Source organism: Lemur catta, chromosome 2 (assembly GCF_020740605.2).
Source record: "Lemur catta isolate mLemCat1 chromosome 2, mLemCat1.pri, whole genome shotgun sequence".
In the NCBI taxonomy this organism is placed as follows: Eukaryota; Metazoa; Chordata; class Mammalia; order Primates; family Lemuridae; genus Lemur; species Lemur catta.
In genome coordinates this window covers 35,750,231-35,775,901 of record NC_059129.1, presented here as the reverse complement: position 1 = coordinate 35,775,901, position 25,671 = coordinate 35,750,231, and the positions used below count along the sequence as shown (strand labels likewise).

The window sequence follows — 25,671 nt, the reverse complement described above, 5'->3', positions numbered from 1 at the left end:
TCCCGCCCCCCCCTGCAGACAGGGCTGTGGGGCTGACGGGTGGGGGCGGCACGCTGGACAGCCCCAGGACGGGGTGGCCCAGAAGGGGGAGGGGCCCTCCCTCAGGGGCCAATGGCAGGGAGAGGGAGGACCTCTTCTCCCCACAGTGACCCCTCCCCGTATACCCCTCACTGGAGAAGGGAAGGGGCCACCACCTCCTGCCTGTGAGGGCGGGAGGCCTCATGGGGAGACAAGGACTCAAGGGGACCAGGAGTCAGGACATGGGGGAGGCCCCGCTGCCAAGGACATCCCCACCCCCTGCTGCAAACCCCTGGGCTCCCCGTCATCTGGGAGAGGGAGGACACCCTAATTACTCCCCACCACAGGCCTCACCAGGGGCCGGCCCCCCCCAGAGCTCGTCTGAGGGGCAGGCCAGGCTGGGGAATGTTATTTATTTTATTTATTTGCCCAAATTCAGACTAGTCTGTTGGGGTGGGGGGAGGGCGGGCGCTGCTGCCCACCAAGCCTCAGCGCTGAGCGGCCCTGGGGCAGGTGAGGGGCGCCCAGTCCTTTCCCGGCAGGCAGGCTGCGCATCTTGCCCTCAGGCCCTGGCATGTCCCTGGTGCTACAGACCTCTCAAGGCTTCCTCCAATCTGAGGTCGGGGGACGTGGGAGGTGCTTACAGACCGCACTAATAAAGACGATCTGTGTCAACGCCACCAAGGCCCTCTTCGCCCGGTTCTTTGGGGTCTGGAAGGGAGGAGGTGGGCACAGGTGGTGGAAACAGGGACATCCGCAAGAGAGGGCAGGACCCCCAGTGGGTCACAGAGCTGTCAGGAGAAAGCGAGGACTTGTATTCATCAGCAGGAGAGGAGGGAGGATTGGGGCACTTGGGCTGAGTCCAGGGACCTTGTCCACTCTTCAGGCCCCTTTCTGGAAGCTCCTGTGGGGCACGAAGGTCAGAGAAGGGAGGTCACACACTGAACCCCAGGACTGGGGTCCTTCAGCCTCTCCTGAGAAAGGTGGAGGTGAGTGGGGTCGGGGAAGGGGCAGGCCTTACACGTGGGTGCAGAACTGGAAGAGGAGGAGGAAGAAGGCCAGCACCAGCACGCCCACCAGGATGTGATGGAACAGCCCCGAGTTGGAACCTGCAAGGCAAGGAGGGGAGACGGAGACCCCTGACTCTTCCCCAGCGGGAGGGTGATGGGCAGTTCTCCCCCAGGCCCTGGTTCACACCTGAGTGAGGAAAGACGACAGGCCTCTCTCCAATGAACCGGGCCACAGCCAGGAGGCTGGCTTGGTCCGAGTCTGGGTAATCGAAGAAATCAGGTCTGTGTATGAAGACTGGGGACTCCGTGCCCAGGACTAAAGCCTTGGTGCGCTGTGGGCTGGGCGCTAAGACCCATGGCAAAGTCTGTGACCACAGCCCAGCAGACCCCTGCCCACACCCCAAGAAGCTAAGGCTGCCTTATTGTGGCTCCAGAGGGGCTGGAATTTGTCCCTCCGGTCAGCTGAGCTCTCCATGAGAGGTCATGGTGGGGAGGGGGATGGGGACAGATGGGGAGGATGGGACAGAAGTGTAGACAGAAAAGAGAAAGGCCTGGGGTTGGCCTCCCAATCCCTAAGGGGATATTGCCCCTCACCCCCACAGCCTCCTTCCTTCCCACTGCTCCCCAAACAGCGCCCCACCTGTTTCTATGGCCCCCAGCCCAGCCAGCCACACCCACGCCAGCACCTGCTGGCACAGCCTCATGGCCCCTCCACTCCAATTATGCGGTGGGGGCTCTATGATGTCACAGCCCAGAACCATTCTGAGTGCACACTCTAGGGCGAGGGGATAGAGAAAGTGCTAGGACCTGGGACCCCCAGAATCAGAAGAGAAGAGGTTGGGACCAACAGAGCGTTCATCCTTTGGGACGACGCTGATGACAAAACCATGACAATGGCAGCCCCAGAATCTACAAACATGAGGTGTTTAGTAGGGCAATCTTGGTGAAAGCCAGAACTAAGGGAAGCTGCATTTGTACATCAGGGACATTTTGGGGTGGGGGGACAGGGCTACTGCACACCTCCAGTTACCCCTTGGATCAATCACAGGTAGCATTTATTGAGCATTTATTTCTAGTCCAAGTACTTGGTGCAGATTGGCTCATTTAACCCCTGCAACAACTCTGCGACGCAGGTACTCTTGCCCCCCTTGTACAGAAGGAGCCAAGACACAGAGGGGGAAAGTGATGGAGCGGTGCACACTAACCAGGGGTGTGTGCCTTCCTCCCTGAGGCTTCCCTCTTGCCCAAATCCTGGGAACAGGGGTCTCCCGATCCAGCGCCAAACAGGGTCTCACTGCCCCGCTGAGAAAGAATGAGGTTCCCGGGGGCTGCGAACCAAGAGAAGTAGCGGCCCCTCCCCGCTAGGCGGCAGCAGCGTCCGCGCCTGGCTGTTCCCTCCGCCCGCCTCTTCCCACAGGTTGCAACTGGTGCTGCAGGAAAACGGGTCGCTGCGGAATGGCAGTCGGGGCCTTGTCAGAGGAAGCCCCCGGGCCCATTCTGAGGCAGGTCTCTTGGCCATCCACAGAGTCTTGGCTGACTCCCCTCGCTGTGGCTCAGTTTCCCCTTCTGCGGCCAGTGGGCTCTCCCAGGGGCCATCCCGTCTCCCCTCTCGGTCACACTTCCCAACAGCCATTCCCACTCCTGTGGCCCCAGATACTCTGTGGCCTCTCAGGGTGTAAGACTTAGCTCCCTTCTGATTGGCAGGTAGGCCTGTCTGTCACAGACATGTTCCATCCCCCAAGCCCAAGGACACTTCAGGGTCTCCTTAGTTTCACTGCACAAGTGCCTTTTCAACAGTCTCTGGCACGCCCAGGGCCGTGGCTTCCCCCGCAGCCACGCGTGTGTCCGTGGGGTGTGTGAGGTCTCTGCCCGTTGATGGAGGCTCCCTCCTGGGCTGGATGCTCCACCTCTCCGTCTTTCCTGCCCCAGGGCCCCTGGAGTCCTAGCCCCCCTGTGCTTCCAACAGCAACCCTGGGAGGTACTCGCCACAATCGGCATCTAGCTCCTAGACAAGAAAAAAGCCCAGAAAGAAAAAAAAGGAAAAAGAGGAGGGAGACTAACACCTATGGGGCCTCTTTGGGACTGGCCCTGTAGGCTGCTTCCCCAGCTCTTCTCTTGTGACAAAGAGGAAGTGACTTACCCAAAACCGCAGGGCATGTGGCGGATGCAGGGGCTCAGCCTGGTTCCTGACTCAGGGCCAGGACTCCCGCCACAGGCCTATGTGCAGCTGCTCCTGGCTGTTAGCTGGGAGAAGGGGGCCACAGCCTGTAGCCTTTGGGGCTGATTTTTTAGCTTCCTCAATTGCCTCAAAAGAATACAGCTGCTCTCACTACGAGAAAAGGCCCTTTTGACTCCAACAGTGAATTATCCACTCATCCATTCATCCAACCATTAAATACATGTATTGAGCTCCCGCTATGTGCTGGCTGGACTCCATTTATGGCTTAGATAGAAATCACCAGGGCATGGTCTCTGCCCTTCGGAATCACAGGGAGAGAACGCACGGATGCACAGCATTCTAGTATGACATGGACAACTCCTAAGGAGTTGTCTACACTTGCTATCTCCACTCCCTCGCCTTTAATGTATTCTTCAGCCTCTTCTGATCTTTCTTCATCCCCACCACTGCACTGAAGCCACTTTGGGCAAGTCTACCAATGACCTCTTGGTTTGCCAAATCTAATGGTTACTTCTTTTTCCATTCTGTCTCTCAGCAGGGTACACCTGCCCCTAACTCTGGGCATGGGAGCCACACTCACCAATTTTGGGGACTCCTCATTCTCTAGCCAGCTCAGCCTTGGGCATTTTCTTTTCTATCTATATTCTCTCTGCCTAGGTGATCTCATCCATACCCATGGCTTTAAATACCATCTATATGCTGGTGACTCACAAATGCATATTTCCAGCCCAGACCTCTCTGAGCTCCAGACTCCTATAGCCAGCTTCCTACTTGATGTCTCTGTTTGAATGTCCAAAAACATCTCTAATGCAATAGTTCCCAAATGGAGCTCTTGAGTCTCCTACCCAAACCTGCTCCTCTTGTCTTTTCATCTCAGCAAATGGTCCCACCACTCCGCTGCACGTTCTGCTCAACACAGGAACCCAGGAATCATCTCCCAACCCTCCCATCTCTCACCTGAAAAATCCCCAGTTAAGACCTGTTGGTTCAATTTCCAACAGAGATCCCATCCCAGATCCATCCGCTGCCCTCCCCTCCACTGCAGCCCTCCCCGTTCAACCAGACACTGTGTTTCATGTGGCTTACTGCAGCAGCCTGTGGACTGGTCCATCAACGTTCACTCCTACCCTCTAAGACCCATTCCCCAACTATGGGCCAGAACAATCAGAACACGAGGATCCACTACTTAAAACCCTCCAGTGACTTCCTGTTGCCCCTGGTATTCTGAGCATTTCCCCTTTGCTTGCAAGACTCCAGCTGGCCAGCCCCTGTCCACTGACCCACTTGAGACCTTCTCATCCTTCCCCTCCTCAGTGCACCCAGCCATACTGGTCTTCAGGCTGTTCTTTGTATACACCCGGTTCCTGACTGCCTCCCAGCCTTGGCATGGATCTCTGCCTGGGATACCCCTGCCTCCACGCTTGACCCTGACTGACTCCTAATCATCTTTCAGGGCTCAGCCAAGACAAAACTTCTCTGGGAAGTGAGCCCTGGGCTCCCATGGCTTTCTGACCATCCCTATCGTTGTGGCTGTCTCCCTGAATTGGAACTGTCTGTGTGTTTGACTATCTCCCCTAGGAGGCTGGGAAGCCAGAGAACATTGATCTTGGCCGTAGCTGTATCACCTCTATCTGTAGGAGGCATTCAATAAACATTTACTGAATGACTAGGCGGATGACTGGTGGATGAAAAGCCTTCCGTCTCTGGACAAACCAGGGCTCGGCACTGCCCGCTATTTTCCCCCGCAGTTGGCTTAGCTCCTCATCCTCACCTGTCTTCAACACGGCTTTCTGGAGGCTTGGGCCCGGGAGCACTGAGAAGAGAGCACTGGAGGAGACAGGACTCTGCAGACTCCTGGGCCATGTTGCCATGGACACTGTCCCGCTGAACCCACCAGCTGTGGCCCTGGACGGCATCTCCTAGTTCTGCCTCCTCTCTTATCCTGGACAGCCATGAAGAAAACCTAATGGTTGCCTTTACTTTAAAAATGTATTATCTTAATATATTCTTTGGAATGGGTAACCTATCACGTGGTACAAAATTTAAAAAATACAAAAGGATGTATGTTGAAAAATAAGTCTTTCCTATTCCCGCTTTACATCTTCAGAGGTCACTATAGTTATCATTTTCTTGTGCAGCCTTCCAGAAATAACTTAATGCACAAATAAACATGTGTAAGGTCCTTTCCCCAGTCAAATGGCAGCATTCCATACATGCTGTCCTGCACCTTGCTTTTTTAACTTACAATGAGCCTGTGAAGATGATTCTATACAAGTGCAAAAGGAGCCTCCTTGTTTTTCCTGGCTGTATACTATTTCATGGAAATTATTCATTATCCATTATTTCATCATATGAAATTACGTCACAACCGATTAAACTGGTCCCCTCCTTGTGGACATTTTGGTTGTTTCCAGTCTTTTGGAACATGCTGTGGTTTGGAATCTTGAACTTCTATTATTTTGCTCATGGATCAGCATATTTATAGCATAAAATCCTAGCAGTAGAATTTCTGGGTCAAAGAGTATGTGAATTTGTCATCTTGGTATCCACTGCCAGACTGGAGTAGGCAGAGGGTCGCTCACTTACCCCACAGCCTTTCCAACATTGTGTGTTAACAGACACTTTGATTTTGCTCATTTGACAAGTGACAAATGGTATTTCAGTACAGTTTGACTTTACATTTCTCTTACTTTTCTTTTTTTTAAGAGACAGCATCTTGCTATGTTGCCCAGGCTGACCTCAAACACTCAAGCTCACATCAGCCTCTGCACCCAGCCCCATTTCCCTTATTTTTTAAAAAATTGTGGTAAAATACACATAACAAAATTTACCGTCTTTAACCATTTTTAAGTGTACAGTTAGTGTTAGGTATATTTACATTGTTGCATAATCACATTTCTCTCTCTTAAAGAACAATATTCGGGGATGTCGACTTAGTGCCAGGCCCGGTTTGGGGCACTGGGGACTGGGAGATGAATCAGCCTCTGCTCACTGTGGAGCTCCCTGCGGGGGGTGGGGGGGCGCAGACAAAACGGCGCCGGCAGAGCTGAGTCCCCGCCAGCGCTGGAAGCTGAGGGGCAGAGGAGGATGCTCCAGGAAGGCTCCTAGGAAGAGGTGACTCAGGATGACTCCTGAAGGAAGGGCAGGAAGGTCTCCCGGGTAGAGGAGCGTCTGTGAGCAAAGGTCCAGCGGCTGAGAAATCAAGGAACTGCTGTTCTAGGAACTGCAGGTAACTGGTGCGAGCTGGCGGCGGGCAGCGGGGTGATGAGGTACTTTATCTTTCGGCGATGGTAAGTTTGGGGCAAAAGAGAGCGAAGACCAAAGGTTAGGGTCCGACTGACAGGCCGGTGGCAGGGCGGAGCAGGGAGGCGGCGTGGAGGTGGCAGGGTTTGGGTGGGAAGTGGCAGACGCAGAGGACGACCGCAGGGCTCTGGGCATTCAGAGCCAAGCCCCGACGTCCCCTCCACACCTGCAGGACAGAACTGGCGATGGCAGGGGGTGGGGTGACGGAGGGTGGGTCCCCAGAGGAGATGACATCCCTGAGACACGGGCCCCAGGGGACTGCTTTGGGTAACAGGTAGAGACGCCTGAACAGCCAAAGGGGAGGAGGCGTGGGGGAAGCCACAGCCTCAGGCCTGTCTCCTCCCGCGGACTGTGGGGCTCCCCAGCCGCACTCCGCTCCGAGACCCCGAAGTCCCAGGCCAGCGACGGCAAGCGCAGACCCCCGCCCGCCCCCAGTTCTCCGTGGATCCCTAAGCCCCGCCCCCACGGGTATGGGGAGGGGGCGGGCAGACGCCCCGCGCTCTCTGCCGGGCAGGGGCGTGAGGAGGTGCGGAGTGGAGGGCGGTGGCGAGCTGGTGTCGCCATGGCAACGAGGCGGGTGGTCAGCCCGGGAGACCCACTGGGGAAGAAGGGAAAAGGGGAGGCAGGGAGGCGCCAGAGCTCCGCGGGGGCGGCGCGGGCCTGGGTCTCCGGGAAGACCTGGGGACACCGGCGACTCTGGCCGTGGGTTCCTGGTGGCGCAGGGAGCCCGCGTGTTTGCGAGAGTGTGCATGCGAAGTTCTCCGCGCGCGTCTGGGTTGGCGCATGTGGGTGAGCGTGCACACGTGGGCACAGGCGTGTGCGCGCGGGAGTGCCCGGCAACGTGTGCACACGCGTGTGTGTGCGTGCGCGCGGACACTCGTGGCGGCGGGTGCACCTGCGCGTGCTCCCGAGCGTGCCCGGGCGGGCGGGCGCCGGGTGGGAGCCGGAGAGTCCCGCCCCCTCCCCAGCCCGGCCGCCCCTCCCCGCCCCGGGCCGCCTGCGCCGGCTGCGTCCGCGCCGCCACCTCGCTCACCCCCTCCTCCCCGCACTTTCTCCGCGCTCCCTGCTCTCGCTCGCACAGCCGGACTCGGGCTCTTCTCGCTGGCCGCCCTGGGAGTCGCCGGCCGCCACCGCCCAGCCTGCACCCGCCGTCCCCCACCCCGTGCCTGGGCACCTGTTGGAGGCAGAGACAGGTGCAGGGGGCTGGGCCGGCTGGGGGCGTGAGGGTGAGGGGGTGCGTCTCAGTCTGCTGGGTTCCGGGGCTGTTTCGCTCTCCTGCGGCTGCGATTTCTGGCGCCCCTGGGGAGCCAAGCTCGGGAGGAGGCATCTGAGGCAGGGGTCTCCACCAGGGGCTGCGTGGAGGGGGCGGGGAACCCCGCAGGCAGGCAGAGCCTGGGCTTGAATGAAGGGACATTTGGAAGTGGAAGCCTAAAGGGGTGGTTGATAACCTGACCAGACCAGCGCCTGGTGCAAAGGATGGAAGGAGCCTCAGAGAGACAGGCGGGGACCTATGGGGATGTTGGGAGTAGGCAAGGCTCAGGGGCAGATGGGAGCCCAGAAAGAGAGAAGGAGCTGGGAAGATGACAGAGGGACAACCTAGAGGTAGGTGGACAGGGGAGGCTGTCTTCCGGGAGTGGGCTGGCAGCCCGGGCCCTGTAGAGCAAGGCCTGGGGTCTGGAGGGCCAGGCCTCCAGCCTGTGCCACTGGCACAGGCCACTCTGTCCCTCAACACCTAGGAAGGGAGGCCAGCGAGGGCCCCACAGGCTGAGGAGGTTGCTGCTGGGCCCTCAGCCACCAATGGTAGGTACGAGGAGTCACCCTGGCTCAGGCTGGCTCACACCCCCTCCCCCAGCCAGGGGTGCTGCATGAGGGGCCGCAGGGGCGACCGCATGACCATCAACATCCAGGAGCACATGGCCATCAATGTGTGCCCCGGGCCCATCCGGCCCATCCGCCAGATCTCTGACTACTTCCCCCGCCGGGGACCAGGACCCGAAGGGGGTGGAGGCGGCTGCGGGGAGGCCCCTGCTCGTCTGGCCCCCCTGGCTCTGGCCCCTCCTGCAGCCCTCCTTGGGGCCACTACGCCTGAGGACGGAGCTGAAGTGGACAGCTATGACTCGGATGATACCAGTGAGTCGAGTGTGTGTGTGTGTGTGTGTGTGTGTGTGTGTGTGAAGGGGCCTCCAGGCTTGTGGGGAGGGGACAAGCCCTGCTGGGTGGGCACTGTGGGGGGGCAGCAGGGACTGCTGCCACAGCTGCAGTCAGCGTGGAGATCACAGCTTCAGCAAGGCTCAATATTCAATATTTCTGCTGAGACGCTCCACCACCCACACAGACCCAGCTGTGGCCGAGGCCCGGACCCAGAGGCGCACACACATGTGCCCACTCCGCCTCTTGCACACACGCTCTGAGCTGATGGAGATGGAGACACACATTCAGTGCCTCCGGCCGGTCTCATACACACCTGCCTTCACACACTGACTCATGCTACCTTTCCCCTCTCCAGCTGCCCTGGGCACGCTGGAGTTTGACCTTCTCTACGACCAGGCCTCCTGCACTCTGCACTGTAGCATCCTCAGGGCCAAGGTGGGCGCTCCCGGCCTCCCAAGCCCTGGCCCTGTTTGCCTCCCAGCCCAGGAGGGGTGGTGGCTTTCCATCCTTCCCTCCCTTCCCCAGGCCAGATGCCTGCTCCTTTCCTCCCCACCCCAGCACCCTCCTTCTGGGCTCTGCACACCTCAGGGGCCAGCTCCATGGAGGGAGCGAGGGAAAGAGGATGGGAGCCCACAGCCCTCTTCCCCGCCCTCCTCTCCAGGGTCTCAAGCCCATGGACTTCAATGGCCTTGCAGACCCCTATGTCAAGCTGCACCTGCTGCCGGGAGCCTGCAAGGTAACAGCCTCCTCTCTCCCCAGCCTGGCCCAGCTTGAGGGGGAGTGGGGGGGTCTGTCCCAGATTTCCCCAGCCTCTGCCTTCAGCCTTTGTGGGTCAGGGGACATGGGTTCAGAATGCTTTGTCCCCACACCCCAGGCCAATAAGCTAAAAACGAAGACTCAGAGGAACACGCTGAATCCCGTGTGGAACGAAGACCTGATGTACAGTGGAATCACGGATGACGACATCAACCACAAGGTGCTCAGGTGAGGGCTCATCCTCCCCATACCAAGGGCTGCAGCCTAACACCTCTTCTGGGACAGCTCACACCCCCTCCCCCAGCCAGGGCTGCTGCATGAACGTGTCATTATAACCTTCTTTGGTTGATTGATCTGTGTCCCATTAAGACCCTACCTCTCTGAAGCTCAGGAATCAGCGGCTCCCCACCACTCCAGCGGCAGGCCAGGCTATTTCCCTGGCATTGCTGCCCCCAAGGCTTCTCCTACTGCTCCTTGAGGGGAGGACCGCCTTCTTCCAACTGGCCGCTTTCATAACGCTGGAACTTTGCCTGTTGTGTCTCTTCCACCTAGAAAGCACCCTCTGTTTCCTCTCTGCCAGCCTAAATCCACTCATGTGAGCCGGAGTCCAAGCTCTGCCTCCTCCTGAAAACTACCCCTGGTCACTGAGACCCTTTCTCAGGGCCCCTGGCTGAAGCCAGACCTATGTAGTTTAGGTCTGCCCCTTCTGTTCCCTGAGTTCCCCTAAAATCTGTAGGGAGTGAAGTCTTCAGGGACAGGGAACTCGCTCCATCATCCCAGGGAGATGGAGACTTGAGGAGAGTATGCCCTTAGGGGCAGTGGAGGGCAGCAAAGCCGGGGCTGAAAGAGACCGCTTTCTTTGTTGGGCAACAGGGAGCCACAGAAGGGGTTTGCATCAGGGAAGGGGCATGATCAGGGCTGCTGCAGAGCTCACCTTGGTGCTGGGTGTGTAGGGAGGCTGGGGGAGGCCGGAGGCAGCACCAGAAAGGCTGGCACCACGTTCCAGAGGTGAAGGAATGAGGCCTACAATGACAGTGCTCACTAGTGGCCAGCCCTGGGCTAAGCATTAATGCAAAATTTTCTTTCACTTGATTATCTCCCTTTTACAGATAGCAGTTGAGGTTTAGGGAGACTGACTTGCCCAAGGTCACACAGATGACTTAAAAGTGGCAGGGCTGGGCTTTGAACAACTTCCATGCCACAGCTGCCCAACACAGCAGCAGGTGACAGTAGAAGCAGCACAGAGGCTGCCCAAGGGGATGGGCAAAAGTCAAAGCAATCCATTTTTTTTTTTTTTTTTGAGACAGTCTTACTGTTGCCTGGGGAGAGGGCAGTGGCATCATCATAGCTCACAGCAACCTCCAACTCCTGGGCTCAAGCGATCCTCCTGCCTCAGCCTCCCGAGTAGCTGGGACCACAGGTGCACCACCATGCCCGGCTAATTTTTCCGTCTTTAGTAGAGACTGGGACTCGTTCTTGCTCAGGCTGGTCTCGAGCTCCTGCGCTCAAACGAGCCTCCTGCCTTGGCCTCCCAGAGTGCTGGGATTACAGGCCTAAGCCACTGCGCCCGGCCGAAGCAATCATTTTTTAATCTCTGGGCTCATGTGTCCTTGCAGGCTGGCTCCATGCAGAAAAGGACAGGACGGCCTGAGGAGATGTGGGGTTCCTGTCTGGCTGCCCAAGGCTCCTCAAGGCCCTTCTAGCTCTCACAGCCTACATCTGTGGCCGTATCCACCGACACCTGCCGTGTGGTGTTCAGTCAGACCCTGCCCCAGCCCCTGAGAGGAGGCAGTGAGTGGGGTGGGGCCCATGACTTGTGAGGGCTTCTGGCAGTGGCTGAGCAGGTCCTGATGGACCGAGGACAGCCTGGGCAGCTGGAAAGGAGGGCAGAGGAACAGGCAAATCCGACCGTCCCTCTCAGGCTCCAGCCTGTTTTCCAGACAAGGTGGGGAGTATTTAGGGCAGAACTGGGGTGGGCCTGAGGATCTTTCTCCCACATTGGAGCAGGGCTCAGGACCCCAGGGGGCCCTGACCCTGCAGTTCCCCGCCAGGATCACTGTCTGTGACGAGGACAAGCTGAGCCACAATGAGTTTATCGGGGAGATCCGAGTGCCCCTCCGCCGCCTCAAGCCTTCACAGAAGAAGCATTTTAACATCTGCCTTGAGCGCCAGGTCCCGGTCTGTGTGGGGGCTGCAGGGACTCCAGGGGGAGGGGCCCTGGGGAGGCCAGGTTTCCAGAACCTTCTCTTTGCCTCCTCAGCTGGCTTCACCCTCTTCCATGTCGGCGGCGCTGAGGGGCATTTCTTGTTACCTGAAGGAGGTGAGGCACCTCACTGGGACCACATCTGGGTGGGAGGTGGTGGAGGACTCAGGCTGACCCCTGCATCTGTCCGCTGCAGCTAGAGCAGGCGGAGCAGGGGCCTGGGCTGCTGGAAGAGCGTGGCCGCATCCTGCTCAGCCTCAGCTACAGCTCTCGGCGCCGGGGGCTGCTGGTGGGCATCGTTCGCTGTGCCCACCTGGCTGCCATGGATGTCAATGGCTACTCGGACCCCTACGTTAAGACGTGAGCCCTCGCCCAAAGGCCTGCTCTGCCCTCCCCTGGGAGCCTGGCCCCTCCCCGATGTTCCTTTGGGGCCTGTCCTGTCCCTAACCGCATGACTCCTCTCCCTCCACCCCTAGGTACCTGAGACCGGATGTGGATAAGAAATCCAAGCATAAGACGTGTGTGAAGAAGAAGACCCTAAACCCAGAATTTAACGAGGTGGGCAGGGCAGGGACCAGAAATACAGGTGGGCTCGGGGAGGCGAGGGAGAGGGCTTCAGGGAAGGTGTGGCTTGCCTTGTCCCCCAGGAGTTCTTCTATGAGATGGAGCTCCCCACTCTGGCCACCAAGACTCTGGAAGTCACAGTCTGGGACTATGACATTGGCAAATCGAATGACTTCATCGGTGAGGGAGGAGCCTGGCTGCGTGGTGCTGGGGGAGGGCAACTGGCAAGAGGGGTCCTGACTCTGCCTGACCCCCAGGTGGCGTGTCCCTGGGGCCAGGAGCCCGTGGCGAGGCCCGAAAGCACTGGAGCGACTGTCTGCAGCAGCCAGACGCAGCCCTGGAGCGCTGGCACACCCTGACCAGCGAGCTGCCCCCAGCAGCTGGGGCTCTGCCTTCGGCCTGAGCGGACCACAGCTGCCCAGCGACTCTCCTGGCGGGTCCAGTACCCAACCTTTGCACGAGTGTGTTGCACGTTTACATGGGGTGGATGCCCCTGCCCCGCACTACCTGTTTTATTTTTTGTGAGAGTCTCCATGACTGTGGGTCTGTCTTCTTGTGAGGGATTGTGGAGATCTATATTCATATATGCAGACTTCCTCCTGCCTGACTAGCTGTCACCTGCAAATATGCAAACCACCCATCCTCTGCACACCTGCGGGGGTGCTGTCAGGGCCCCCGCCCCAAGCCCCTGCCGCTCCTCTCCTCTGCCTCTCCACGCTGCCCCGGCCCCTTCCCCCACAGGGAGGAGGTCGGATCAGGGGAGGTTCCGAAGAGGATGTTTCCAAAACAGAAAAGGACAAAAAAACCCAGAGCCGCCTCTTTAACACAGAATCTTCATTAAAAAACAAACAAACAACAAAACCCAACAACAAAAACCTAGCCCTGTACAGGTGCCCTTTTAAAGGGGTGGCCACTGTGGAGTCTCTGCCTCCTCAGGTGGCAGATGCTCCCAGCCACTCAGCTAAATACTGTGGCCGAGATGTGCAGGCAGAGCCCCTGCCACCCTCCTGGAGGACATTTGTGCATGTTTATGCCTTTTCTGATTGTGTCAGTGGCCGAAGCATGGCAACTGGGCATCAATAAACATCTCTGAGGAAGCTGGGGGCTTGAGCGTGCTGGCACGGGGAGGGGCGCCGGGCAGGGGCTTGGCACACAGCAGCGGGGGGTCACTCCGGGATGTCGATTACCAGGTCATCGTCCCCGTCCAGGGCATCATCCCCACTGCCTGCATCGCTGAACATCTGCCGGGGGACGGTGCTCAGGATCGTGGGGGGGTGCATCTTGGGAGGCGGGAGGGGAGTCAGGGCTGCCCCAACCCCAGCCCCAGAACCCCGGCCAGGGAAGGTCAGCGGCCCTCCCACAGGACAGTCGGGGGGTCCCACCGCCATCTGTAGCAGGGGAAGAAACACAGGGGGCATTCGTCAGGGAGGCATTGGGACCTCCAGGAGGCTGGGGACTGACCCCCCAGGGCAGCTCTGGGGGATGGGAAGGGGCCGTGGGCACAGCCCAGCCAGCCAGTACTGGAATCAGGGCCCTGCCCCAATTCAGCCCCTGCAGAGTCTCAAACCAGCAAGTGCCTGGGGGTGAAGGGTGGTGATGGAGGTGAGAAGAGGGGGTGGGGGTCTCACAGGAAACCGGAGGGAAAAGCTGGGCCCTGCCCTCTCCAGGGAGGCACCTTGGCTGCCACTGCAACAGCAGTTAACAGCAGAGTCAGCCTGGAGTGCCCGCCTGCCTCTGGGCACCTCGTATACCGCTCGCCACCACCAGCTGCTTCTCCCTCCTCCTGCTCGGGACTCGCTGGTGCCAGCCAGGAGCCTGGGCAGCTTCTTTGCCCCCCAGGAACTTCTGCTGTATGTTGGTCAGGGCCCCTCCTTGGGATCCCCGCAGCCATTAGCCTAGACCAGGCCCTCCTCTCGGCTCACCTGTGCTATGGGACCAGCCTCCTAACTGGACTCCCTGCCTTCAGCCTCTCCCCGATCCAGCTCCTCCTCCACACTGCAGCCAGAGTGATCTCTCTACAACACAAACCTGCGCATGTCATTCTTCCACTCCTGGGCCCTCAGGCTCCTCGCTGCTCTCAGGACAGGCAGTGCAACATGCCTGGCAACAGGCTGGCCCCTACACCTGGGGCATCCTTCTCTAGTTGGACAAAGTCCTACTTTGTCCTCTGAGACCGGGAAGTGGCCTCTCTCCCACCCAACCCTCCAGCCCCATCCTGACAAATCCTCCCCATGGAGAGCTCTGGGCTGCGACAGCCCCCATGCTTTGCCTGTGGGTACAAGCCGAGAACCTACTATGTGCCAGGTGATTTCTGTTAATGATCTTCAACCTTTAGGACACACTAGGAGGGAGGAGAGGTCAAATGCCAGAGGCGGACAGTGAGATTTGGAAAAGGAGGCCTGAAGGAGCAGGCCCATGGGGGTCCCACTGGGCAGCATCCAGTCTGGCCCTGGGGTGGTGTGGGGGGCCAGCACGAGTCAGGCCTGGGGTGCAAGGGCCTAGCAGGACTGGTGACTGTCAAGGGGCCCAACTCTGAACGGCGCCCCTGCACCCAGTCCCAGGCACCCATGTGTACACACGGGAGCAAACAAACATGCACAACCAAAACAGGACACCTGCCTGAGGACTGCCCCCTCCTCTGGCTCCACCTCTCCATCCTGACCCTATGCCCACGTCCTGCCCTTGCCTGGGCTTACTCAATGGCCCCCTCGGCATGACCCATGGCAGCTACCGTTTACCTGGGGCTCGCTGGGGCCAGGCTCCAGGATCAGTGTTTTCCACCCCTTAACTCATATTCTCCTCACAATGACCCCAAGCTGAGGCTCAAAGAGTTAAATGACATGCCCAAGGTCACAGCAAGTAGGTGGAAGAGCTGGGATTCCAACTCTGATTCCAACTGCAAGTCTGACTCAGACCCAAGCCTTAAGCGACTTCTTCAGGCCTCACAGCTCTGCCAGCTCTGCTCAGACTTGCCACCTCCCATCACACCATGTCTCCCATAACCTCAGGGACTCCCACTCCCTCCTTGGTGGCAAGCAGACTCCTGCTTCTGGGAGTGCAGGGCTCTGTAACCCCACCCTAATTCTCATCCCAATGTTCCCCCTGAGCACTCCAGCTCCAGTCCAAACAGTACTTTCACTGTGTCTCTGTCTCCCTTCCCATGATGGCCTCAGCCTGGTATACCCAAATCTCACTCCCCCTGGGCCCAAATGTTCTCTTCTTTCAACCTTCCCCGATTTATCCTGCCCCCGCCCCCCGACATTGCACAGTCACTGACTGGGGCCCCCTCCCAGCCCACACTTCTCCCCTGTACATCCAGAACTTAGCTCCCTGACAGTGCTCCACTGCAGGGCCCAGGGCCAGCCAGAAAGCCCCAACAGGCCCCTGCAGACGCAGTGCCACACCCCCACCCCCTGCATGCACCCCTGCCTTCTCCACCACTCTGCCCTCCAGGCCAAACGCAAAAAGCCTGCTAAAAAGAGCAAGGGGCAGCATTATTACCCCCATTTTTCAGGCTCCAGAACGTAAGCAATAAGGGAGTAAATGGAAGAGCTGGGATTTGAACTTCAGAACCCATACTCCTAACCACCACACACACAGCCTCCTATCTTGCTTCTGGCTCCAGAGCCTTGAAAGCTGTCCAGTCTAGTCTGGTCCCTATCCACCTGTTCAACTTTTTTGTTGTTGTTGAGACAGGGTCTTGCTCTGTCTCCCTGGCTGGAGTGCTGTGGCATCAGCCTAGCTCACTGCAACCTCAAACTCCTGGGCTCCAGCGATCCTCCTGCCTCAGCCTCCCAAGTAGCTGGAATTCCAGGTGTGCACCACTGTACCTAGCTGATTTTTTCCATTTTTTGTGGAGAAGAGGTCTTGCTCTTGCTCAGACTGGTCTTGAACTCCTGGCCTCAAGCGATCCTCCCGCCTTGGCCTCCCAGAGTGCTGGGATTATAGGCATGAGCCACCGCACCCGGTCCCCTATTTAACTCTGATGCAGAGGTAGAAGGGCACTGTGCTGGTCCGCATCCTCAGATGGCCCTCTTCACCGCCCCGGGGACTCAGGGAGCAGTGTCCCCCTTCTCCACCCACACTCCCCCACATCCCGACGCGCGCATCTCCCCCCATGCTGCCTACCTCCCAAGGCCATCCCCGTGCGTACCCAGTTGCCACAGGCATTTCCAGATGGCATCTCAGCATGTCCATAACCAAACACTGCATCTTCCCTCCAAAACCTGCTCCTCCCACAGCTCTCACCATCTCAGAAAAAAGGCCAACTCCACTTCTTCAGTGGCTCAGGCTAAAATCCCTGGAGCTACCTCGCCTCCTCTCTTAGCCCACACTTGGGCTTTCAGGTGCTCCTGCAGCTTGTTCTTTGAAACGGATCCTTGGGCCACTTCTCCCCCTCTGCACAGCTTCTCACACAGGGTGGTAGCCTCCTCCCTTCCTTCCTGACTCACCCCGACCCCTGCACCCAGTCTAATTTATACACCGCAGCATTCGCAATTTTGTTAAAATGTAAATTAGATCAGACTCCCCCCTCTGCTCAACCACCTCCAATGGGCCATCTCATCCACAGCACAAACCCGAGGCTTTCCAGTACCTCTGAGGCCTGCCACCATCCTGCCCCTTGGTTCTTTGGACTCTGCCGGGCCCCCTGCCCACTCTCCCCTCACCCTCCTCCCACCACAGGCCTCCTTCCGGATCCCTGCACAAGCCGAGCAGGCCTCTACTGAAACCCTTTCCCAGACGGCCACATGGCTACTCTCATTTCCTTTAAATCTCTGATCATATAGTAGCCCAGACTGCCAACCGTAAACATCAGCCATACCCCCCCAAGCTCCCGTCCCCTTTACCTGACTCCATTCCGCACCACTGTTGCCTATCTTGCTAGAACGTCAGCCCCGTGAGGGCAGGGATTTTTGTCTGTTTTGTTCACTATTGTATCTGTAGCTCCTAGAACAACGCCTGGTACATAGTAGGTGCTCCACAAACACTCATCGATCCCACCTAGTTTGCTCACTTTACAGATGCCCAATCTAGACCTAGATGGTCAAAGAGACCTGTTCAAGGTCACATGGTTTTTAACTTGGGGCAGGCTTGACTTGATTCTGGATTGTCCAATTCTGAGGCTGTCTGGCATCACTGAACACACCACTGTGAAAAGGAGCCTCATTCTAAGTCCCCCAGAATGGGCCTGTGAGCCAGTACTTCTCTGATCCATCCCTCAGTGCCTAGCTCTGGGCTGGGTCCCCAGCAGTCCCAAATCAATGGTTCAAAGATCTTGGACAGGCCCCCAGTCTGTCTTAAGCCTCCCTTACATGGCTGTCCTCCTGCCGTTCTGGCCCCTCCCTAACGTCCCCAAATCAGGGTACCTTGAGTTTCCGGGGCAGGCGGGGCCGTTTCTCCCGCTTGGGCCTCAGGGGGCTGGGCTCGGGCAGCTGCAGGGCCAGGTAGTCAGAAGGGAATGGGGGGTAGAGGGGGGAAGCCAGCTGCAGGCGGGAGTTGGGGTGGAGATGGGAGATGGAGTGGATCAGGGTGAGGAGAAGGGAAGAAATGCAAACAGAAGGAAGAATGGAAAAACAAAAGAGATGGTGGTGAGTGTGGCTCCCAGGGCTCCCAGAACAGAAGGGCAGGGGACAGCAGGACTGTGTCCTGGGGTCTGCTCTCCTTAGCTACGTCTGTTCCCCATTCCTACAACACAGAAGTGGGCACTCCCAACTCATACCCTCCAAGGGACACTTGCTGGCCACACCCAGACAGTTGTCCCCAGAGTTAGACTGGCCTCACCCTGAGGCCTAGCTCTTTGGCCCAAATGATGCCCACCTTATTCCCAGGCATCTAAGCTCACCACGTCCCACCCTTGGCCCCAACTCACCGAGCTCAGGTATGGGGAGGGGGCCCCGGAGGCCTGCAGGGGGAACCCTGCTGAAGGAGGCAGGGAGAGGCTGGAGGGAGAGGGGGCGCCTCCCAGTGGAGGGCTTCTCTTCCTGGAGAAAGGACAGGGGAGGGTGTCAGAGGCAGCTTGGAGGCCCAGGTGCCCCATCCCATCCCCTCCCCCAGAGACAAATGCTGTCTTCTCACCTTTTGGGGGCTGGTGTGTCCGACAACTTGGGTGTCCCCTCTGTCTCGCTGTTATCTGAAGATGCAGTGGCATCTGAATCTGTTAGGGGGGAGGGCTGGTCAGTGGGAGTTGGGGGTTACACCTCAGAGGAGTATAACCTCGACACTACAGAAGGGCTCTGGGGGGCTGGCCATGGTGGCTCACATCTGTAATCCCAGCACTTTGGGAGGCCAAGGCGGGAGGATAGTTTGAGCCCACGAGTTCCAGACTAGCCTGGGCAACATAGCGAGACCTCCTCTCTGTAAAAAATTTACAAATTAGCCAGGCGTGGTGGCAATGTGCCTGCAGTCCTAGCTGCTCAGGAAGCTGAGGTGAGAGGATCACCAGAGCCCAAGAGTTGGAGGCTGCAGTGAGCTATGATCATGCCACTGTACTCCAGCCTTGTGTGACAGTGCGAGACCCTGTCTCTGGAAAAAAACAAAGGTGGGGGAAGCGGGGATGCTCCAAGGACTCTGACTTCCCAATGGCACACGCACTTGCTCTGTTCCGGGGCGGCCCTGGGCGGCCCTGTGGCTTCCCTAGCCCACTTCCTGCTCCAGCCCTTCCACAACGCACTCGCCAAGCACACGCTGCAGTACACCCTGCCAGGCTCCTTCCCACTCCCCACCTCCCGGTCTTTCATAACCATCTAAAGAGGAAGGTAAGGGTACCCCTTCCACTTGCCACATGAGGTCACTGAGGCTCAGAAAGTAAGATGTGGGGCTGGGACTGAACTCAGGTCTCCTTGGCCATTTTATGCCACTCTCTCCTTACTTGCCTCAGCTCCTGCCTCTGCTCCACTACCCATAGCCAGGGGGTCCTGTTAATCTACCCCTCAAATCTCTCTTCCTTTCATCCACTGCTCTCCACTGCCATGGCCACAAGGTCATGCCATCTCCATGTCAAAATCACTTGTTAAGCACTGTCACCACTCCCTGCCACTCACTGTCCACTCCAACCCCACAACGACCTAAAACATAAAACTGCCACATCTTTCCTGATGACATCCCTTCTGCCTGCATAAATCTGTAGTGTTTCTTAATCTGACCTCAATCTACTTTTCTGGTCTCCTCAAAAGACTGTATTCTCCAAATCACATCAACCTATTTCCTCAAAAAAGAAATTTATTTCCTAGTTCAGCGCCCTGCCTAAAAGGCACATCTTTCATTTAATAAACAACTGCTACATGTTACATAAGCTGATTCCAATTTCTCTGCTCAGACAGATCCCTTAAGAAGCAGATTAAACGCCACCTCCTCTGAGAAGTCTTCCAGAAACCCTCAGGTCCAGTTAATTGCTGGCTCTCCCAGAACCCTCTACTTTCCCTTGTCACAGCCATCCTCACACTGTGCCGAGACATATCATGCTGGGCTCTCTCATGTCTCTTGCCCTGAAGTTTCCCTCAAATAGGAAGTTAACTGAGAGACCCTAGGGATGGGAAAGGCAGGAAATGAGAGGCTAGAATAAAAGCCAAATATTTCTGCCACAACCTACATTACCCCTGCCTACTTCCCTTTGTCTGTCATCCTCCTATGATAAATGAACGGGTGCTGTGTGTTCCAACGAAATACTGTTTACAAAAACATGCCTGGCTGCTGTTTGCTGATCCTTGCCCTAAACAATGTTTAAACGCACCGTGGAGAGGTGACTCTGTGTGACACTGCTTATGAGGGCTCCACCCAGCAACATGCCCACAAATGCCCCCTTAGGGCTTTTCAAACTGTGGGTTTCAGTCCATTAGTGGGTCATGAAATCAATTTATCGGTTTGCAACCAGCATTAAAAAGAGGAAAAAACAGCAGTCTAAAAATTATCAAGATGAACTGGATACAGTGACTTATTTAAAAATGTTTCATTAAATACTGTTTCATAATTATATATACACACGTGGGGACCTGATCATGATGTAAACTATCCAATTAATTGTAAAAAGTACTCAGAGAAAAGCTTGAAAAGCCAAGCTCTATAAGCTTAATCCCCCTGCTCTTCAAGCCTGGCCCGTTCTTACCTCAGAGCATCTGCATTTGTTATGTTGCCTGGAAAGTTCTAGCACACGTCTTCATAAGGTTGCTTTCTTCTTATCTAGGCCCCAGCCTCAAACATAACTCCCTAAAAAGGTCTTTCTTAAGTACTCTACTCAGACATTGCCTGTTGCCTGCTTTTGTGTGGTCTGCAAGCTAAGGATGGCTTTTACGTTTTTGTTTTTAAGTGGTTGAAATAAATTAAAAATATAATATTTCATGTGACAATAATATGAAGTTCAAATTTCAGTATCTGTAAATAAAATTTTATTGAACACTGCCGTATTCGTTTATTTTCATATCAGCTACGGCTGCTTTCACACTACAACAGCAGAGCTGAGTAGCTGCTTCAACGACTATATATTTCAGAAAGTCTAACTGGCCCTTTGCAGAGAAAGTTTGTCAACTCCTATCACTACCACATACCTTTGTTTTCATTCCTTTCAAGTCCTTAGAGCTACCTAAAATTCTAGTTTATTTCTTCATTTACTTATTCTCCCCAACTAGAATATAAATTACAAGAGGCCAACGGCTTCATCCACCTTTGCTACTCCTGTATCCCCTTTGCCAAGCACAGTGCCTGAAACACAGTAGCTGCTCAATAAATACTTGAATGGAAGGCAATCAACTAGGTTTAAGAACCATTGGAGGCTGCATCAGCTTGCACAGCCTACAAGGAGAGGTCCAGGAAGTTTGCTGAAGTGCCAGGAGCCATGTCCTCCACCAAAATTTCATGACCTTGCTCACCAGAAGAGTCTTCATCCACGTTCTCGTACTGCAGAAGTCGGTCTAGGAGGAAACTGAGGGAAGAGGTGAGGAGAACGAGAGTGTTTGTTCCCATCTCAGCAATGTTCTCCTGGGTCCCTGTCCCTTCTAGACGGCTCACTGGATCCTCGAAAGGAGCCCATGCGGCCGGGCGCGGTGGCTCACGCCTGTAATCCTAGCACTCTGGGAGGCCAAGGCGGGAGGATGGTTTGAGCTCAGGAGTTCAAGACCAGCCTGAGCAAGAGCGAGACCCCCGTCTCTACTAAAAATAGAAAGAAATTAGCTGGACAGCTAAAATATATACATATAGAAAAAATTAGCCGGGCATGGTGGCGCATGCCTGTAGTCCCAGCTACTCGGGAGGCTGAGGCAGAAGGATCGCTTAAGCCCAGGAGTTTGAGGTTGCTGTGAGCTGGGCTGACGCCATGGCACTCTAGCCGGGGCAACAGAGTGAGACTCTGTCTCAAAAAAGAAAAAAGAAAGAAAAAACAAACGAAAGGAGCCCATGCATTTGTGGCCCTATTCCAGGATGGGGCCCGAATGCAGATCCCCAGGAGCCGCATCGCCCCCGCCCCCAACGTGCCTCACCTCTTGTCCCGGGACACCTTCAGCAATTTCCTCTGCGCCTTCCTCAGTTCCTCCTGGAAGCACTCGTGTTCCTGTAACAAGGGCAAGGTGGGCGCTGCGCCAACGGCCATCCGTAAAGGGTTCCGGAACTCGGGACACCTCGCCCCACCCCGTTTACACATGGGTAAACTGAGGTCCTATCAGCGCCAGGCCTCACGCCCCACAACCTTCCCACACCACCAGCACTCACGTAGATGAGGAACTTGAGCTTTCGCTTCAGATTCCGGTATTTCTTTTTGTAGTCCACTTCGCCGTCCGCCGGCCCGTTCATGACCGGCCCGGGAGAGGCGCCCCAGCGTCTGCCGCCGCCCCAAGCCGGCTCAGCCCGGCCTTTCACGCCTCCACTTCCGGAGACTCCGCAAGGCTATGCCGGCTAGGACTACAACTCCCGGCGTGCCCCGCGCCCAGGCAGCGCCACCGCCCGGACCGTCCTCCAGGGGAATACCGGGAAAGGAACGGGGATTCGAGTGGTTGCGCAGGAGACGGCGAAGCCGCGACGCGGCGACGTCACAAAGATGGCGGACGTCGGAGGACGCCGTTTTTTATTCCAAATGTGCTTAGAGATTTGAAGCCACAGGAACGTTTCATCCAGATGTTCCCAATCTCCTGGCGAGGATGCTCTTTTTTTTCTGCGTTTCGGAATAACAGCGGCCTAGATGGTGCCCGTAAGAGGGAAGAAGGCTGCGTCGCGCGTTGATTACGTTACACCGACAGATTGCCGACGCTGATAAGAACCTTAACCGTTCGTTTTAAGGAAAGGTGGGAGCCGCGAGACCTCCAACTACCCAGGGAAAACAAGTTTGCTCTGGCAAAGTTCTCGGCCCCAGCAGTCCGCGACCGAGATTCAACGGCCCCTCGCCTTAAGGCGTCATAGCACTGCGCTTGCGGAAGCCGCTGTCAAACGCGCTGACGGAGGCCGACGAGAAAAATAGGCGGGAGCCGCCAATCCCGGGTGGAGCAAAATGGCGCGGGAGAAGGAGATGCAGGAGTTCACCCGTAGCTTCTTCCGAGGCCGCCCAGACCTCAGGTGCATAGCGGGTTGGAGTTGGGGTTGGAAAGGGACGGGGTGGGACGGGGACTCCGTTTTGACACCATGTCACCGCAGCACGCTCACTCATTCCATCGTGCGGCGGAGGTTCTTGGCTCACGCGGGCCGCGACCACCTGGAACCCGAGGAAAAGCAGGCGCTGAAGCGTCTAGTGGAGGAGGAGCTGCTGAAGATGCAGGTGTGGGCAAGAGCCTGGGCCACGGGAGGCGGGGTTCGTTGCCGAGGAGGAGGGGCCTGAGAGGGGGTGGGGCACAATGCAACCTTGGTACCTGTTTTGCCCTCCGGGTGCACACGCAGGTGGATGAAGCTGGTACCAGGGAAGAGAAGCTAGACCTTACCAAGAAGGTGAAGAGGCCTCCCACCCCCTGCAGTGAATCAGAGAGAAAAAGGTTCCACTTCAATTCAGAGTCAGGTTAGTGCCTCCTTCCTGCTATTGGTGACTTTTACATCATTGGTTCACTCAAAAAGTATCTATTGTGCATATGTTATATCCAAAGGTGGTAGTGAGGGGGGTGAGACCGGTGAGTCAGGAACCAGGAACAGGGTGGAAACACAGGATACCTGTGTTTCCTCTTGCCCTTCCTCTAACGGTCAGGCCACGGGTAGAGGCAACCTATCCCAAGTGGTGGGAGAAGGGACAGAAGGAACTTGTCCCAACCCTCTTTTCTCTCCATATTCCAGAGCCCAGCTCTGCAACCTCCAGCCCAGAATACTTTGGACCCCTAGCAAAGAACGGGAGGGCAGCCCCAGAAGTCAGCCCAGCCAAGGAGGAAGAGAGTCCAAGGCAGGCCTCAAAGAAAGCAGTTGAAGGGAACAAAGAAAGCAGCGATGAAGAAGAACAGCAGAAGGACCTGACTGCAAAGATAGAATTAGAGGAGAGCAGTGAGGAGGAGGAGGAGGAGGAGGATTGTTCTATCAGAACAAGTAAGGTCTGGGAGGAAGAGAGCAGTGAAGAGGAAGAGGAAGAGAAGAAGGAGTACAAGGGCAGGACTAGGAACAGACCTGTGACAAAGAACAAGCAGGCTTTAGGCAAGGCCTCAGTTAGCAGGAAGCAGGCCAGGGAAGAAAGTGAGGACAGTGAGGAAAAACCTGCCCAGATGACAGCACAGAAGGTACAGGGAAATAAAGGAGTTAAAACCTACCAGGAGAGTGAGGAGGAGAAGGAGGAGATCCTAGCCAAGAACAAAGAGATCAGGGAGGAAGAAGAGGAGGAGGAGGAAGATTGGAAATCCAGAGCCAGGAGCAATGGAGGGAAAAGGTCAGCTTGGGAGGAGGGGAGCTGTAAGCAGAAAAGCAGGGTGAGGAGACTAATGGGAGACTCGGGGGACAGTGGGGAAGAGAAGGAAAAAGAGGCTGCAGGCAGTGGGGATAGCAGTAGGGGAGGGGAAGAGCCCCCAGTGCAGAGGAAGAGCAAGGATGGGGCCTTGTGTGAGGGTGGGGAAAGGCAGAGTGGGAGCAGCGAGGCTGGGGAAGACAGCTGGAAGGTGAAAGCAATGGGTAAAGGCACTGGAAAGATAGCCAAACTGGGCAGTGTCAGTGGTGAGGAGAGTGACTTGGAGAGGGAGGTGAGTGACAGTGAGGCAGCAGGGAGCCCCAAGGGGGAAAGGAAGAACCGCTCTTCCAAGAAGAGCTCCAAGAAAGGCAGGACACGCAGCTCCTCTTCCTCCTCAGATGGAAGCCCAGAGCCGAAAGGAGGAAAGGTAAGGGTTAAGGGGGCGTGGGAGGCCACTGTTAGGGAGGAAGGAGACCCTGACTCAAGCCTAGCAGTCTTGGCCTTCAGCTGGCTTTCCTTGTAGGCTGGCTCTGGTCGCCGTGGAGAGGACCACCCAGCTGTGATGAGGCTAAAGCGCTACATTCGGGCCTGTGGTGCCCATCGAAACTACAAGAAGCTACTGGGCTCCTGTCGCTCACACAAGGAGCGCCTGAGTGTCCTCCGAGCAGAACTGGAAGCCCTGGGCATGAAGGGTGAGGCTAGGTGTGTCCTGGGGGCTGCAGGAGAGGGCCTTGCTGCTGGGGAGGAGAGGATCACAAGCTTCCTCTACCCCAGGTAACCCTTCCTTGGATAAGTGTCGGGCCCTGAAGGAGCAGCGGGAGGAGGCGGCCGAGGTGGCCTCCTTGGATGTTGCTAATATCATCAGTGGTTCAGGTAAGGGGTTTCCTCTCACTGCCCAGGAAAAGATGGGTAGGGTTGGACTTTCTCAAACAACTAATCTCCCATTTCCTCTTCCTCCCAGGCCGGCCACGCAGACGCACAGCCTGGAACCCTTTAGGAGAAGCAGCTCCCTCAGGGGAGCTATACCGCCGGACCCTAGACTCAGAGGAAGAACGGCCCCGTCCCGCACCCCCAGACTGGTCACATATGCGTGGCATCATCAGCAGTGATGGCGAGAGTAACTGAACTTCCCTACCTCCCAGGATATGGACCGTTTCCGACGTGTACAAAGCACATGAAACACCCCTTTGTGCCTGCACAGAGCAGGAGCAGCTTTCTTCAGGGAAGACTGCAGCCCCCAAGGACACAAGTTGTTGGGACACATCTCAGCTTCATGTTCTCCATTTAAGGTGTTTACAGGGTTTTATTTTTTAAGACTCAATAAAGGAGTGTTTGTAATGACCTCATCAAAACTGGTTCCCCACTCCCACTTCCTGTACTTTGGGCCAGGAAGCTGGAGTGGCCACTGCCCCCCACCCATTCCCCTGGTCTGGTTTTTAACTTCCCCCAGGTTCCCCAAAGCAGTTCCAGCCTCCAGACCCTGCCATCCAAAGTCTGCCACCAGGCCCTATCAGAGAGGTGTGTGGCCCCTTCCCTTCTAACCTTACGACCTAACCTAACCAGTGGGGCCCTCTGATAACCTTGCTTCTTTTAGCTGGGCCTGATAACCTAAGGCCCAGTTGGGAGGAGGATCTGAACGACTGGCCTTAAGAATGTGAGG

The 25,671-nt window shown here is 56.6% G+C and overlaps 3 protein-coding genes across 13 annotated transcripts; 2 read left to right on the top strand and 1 right to left on the bottom strand.

Annotated features, from left to right (window-relative positions):
* Positions 1–5: 5 nt before the first annotated feature.
* On the bottom strand, positions 6–22,903 carry INO80E (INO80 complex subunit E). 11 transcript variants are annotated; one of them, XM_045543410.1, is made up of 8 exons: positions 21,881–22,898; positions 21,652–21,722; positions 21,046–21,098; positions 18,260–18,338; positions 18,054–18,165; positions 17,551–17,667; positions 1,040–1,127; positions 787–809 (listed from the first exon to the last, which is right to left on the bottom strand). In XM_045543410.1, exons 1-8 carry the CDS (start codon positions 21,959–21,961, stop codon positions 802–804), a joined length of 609 nt encoding a protein of 202 aa, XP_045399366.1. In that variant the 5' UTR covers positions 21,962–22,898; the 3' UTR covers positions 787–801. The 11 variants fall into 11 exon arrangements, with proteins under 11 accessions (XP_045399361.1, XP_045399359.1, XP_045399366.1 ...); XM_045543411.1 differs by lacking the exon at positions 787–809 and adding an exon at positions 842–922; XM_045543414.1 differs by lacking the exons at positions 787–809; positions 1,040–1,127 and adding exons at positions 13,491–13,572; positions 14,107–14,199 and having other exon boundaries at positions 21,881–22,897.
* DOC2A (double C2 domain alpha) lies at positions 8,376–12,675 on the top strand. Its single transcript, XM_045543416.1, has 10 exons — positions 8,376–8,640; positions 9,017–9,096; positions 9,323–9,397; positions 9,536–9,645; positions 11,469–11,595; positions 11,678–11,737; positions 11,817–11,980; positions 12,097–12,178; positions 12,268–12,364; positions 12,442–12,675. The coding sequence occupies exons 1-10, from the start codon at positions 8,376–8,378 to the stop codon at positions 12,585–12,587; spliced, it is 1,206 nt and encodes a 401-aa protein (XP_045399372.1). The 3' UTR covers positions 12,588–12,675.
* On the top strand, positions 22,154–25,366 carry HIRIP3 (HIRA interacting protein 3). Its single transcript, XM_045543402.1, has 7 exons — positions 22,154–22,717; positions 22,796–22,916; positions 23,036–23,150; positions 23,420–24,438; positions 24,535–24,703; positions 24,786–24,884; positions 24,973–25,366. Exons 1-7 carry the CDS (start codon positions 22,653–22,655, stop codon positions 25,134–25,136), a joined length of 1,752 nt encoding a protein of 583 aa, XP_045399358.1. The 5' UTR covers positions 22,154–22,652; the 3' UTR covers positions 25,137–25,366.
* The last annotated feature ends 305 nt before the right edge of the window (positions 25,367–25,671 follow it).

Bases quoted from the DNA above. Each gene is read 5' to 3' on its own strand.
- HIRIP3 (XM_045543402.1), top strand. From the start codon at position 22,653: ATGGCGCGGGAGAAGGAGATGCAGGAGTTCACCCGTAGCTTCTTCCGA. The intron at 22,718-22,795 runs GTGCATAGCGGG...ATGTCACCGCAG, and splicing joins CGAGGCCGCCCAGACCTCAG to CACGCTCACTCATTCCATCG. The intron at 24,885-24,972 runs GTAAGGGGTTTC...TCTTCCTCCCAG, and splicing joins TAATATCATCAGTGGTTCAG to GCCGGCCACGCAGACGCACA.
- DOC2A (XM_045543416.1), top strand. From the start codon at position 8,376: ATGAGGGGCCGCAGGGGCGACCGCATGACCATCAACATCCAGGAGCAC. The intron at 9,097-9,322 runs GTGGGCGCTCCC...CCTCCTCTCCAG, and splicing joins GTAGCATCCTCAGGGCCAAG to GGTCTCAAGCCCATGGACTT. The intron at 9,398-9,535 runs GTAACAGCCTCC...CCCACACCCCAG, and splicing joins TGCTGCCGGGAGCCTGCAAG to GCCAATAAGCTAAAAACGAA.
- INO80E (XM_045543403.1), bottom strand. From the start codon at position 21,961: ATGAACGGGCCGGCGGACGGCGAAGTGGACTACAAAAAGAAATACCGG. The intron at 21,723-21,880 runs GTGAGTGCTGGT...CCCTTGTTACAG, and splicing joins AGCTCAAGTTCCTCATCTAC to GAACACGAGTGCTTCCAGGA. The intron at 21,099-21,651 runs GTGAGGCACGTT...CTCTTCCCTCAG, and splicing joins AAGGTGTCCCGGGACAAGAG to TTTCCTCCTAGACCGACTTC.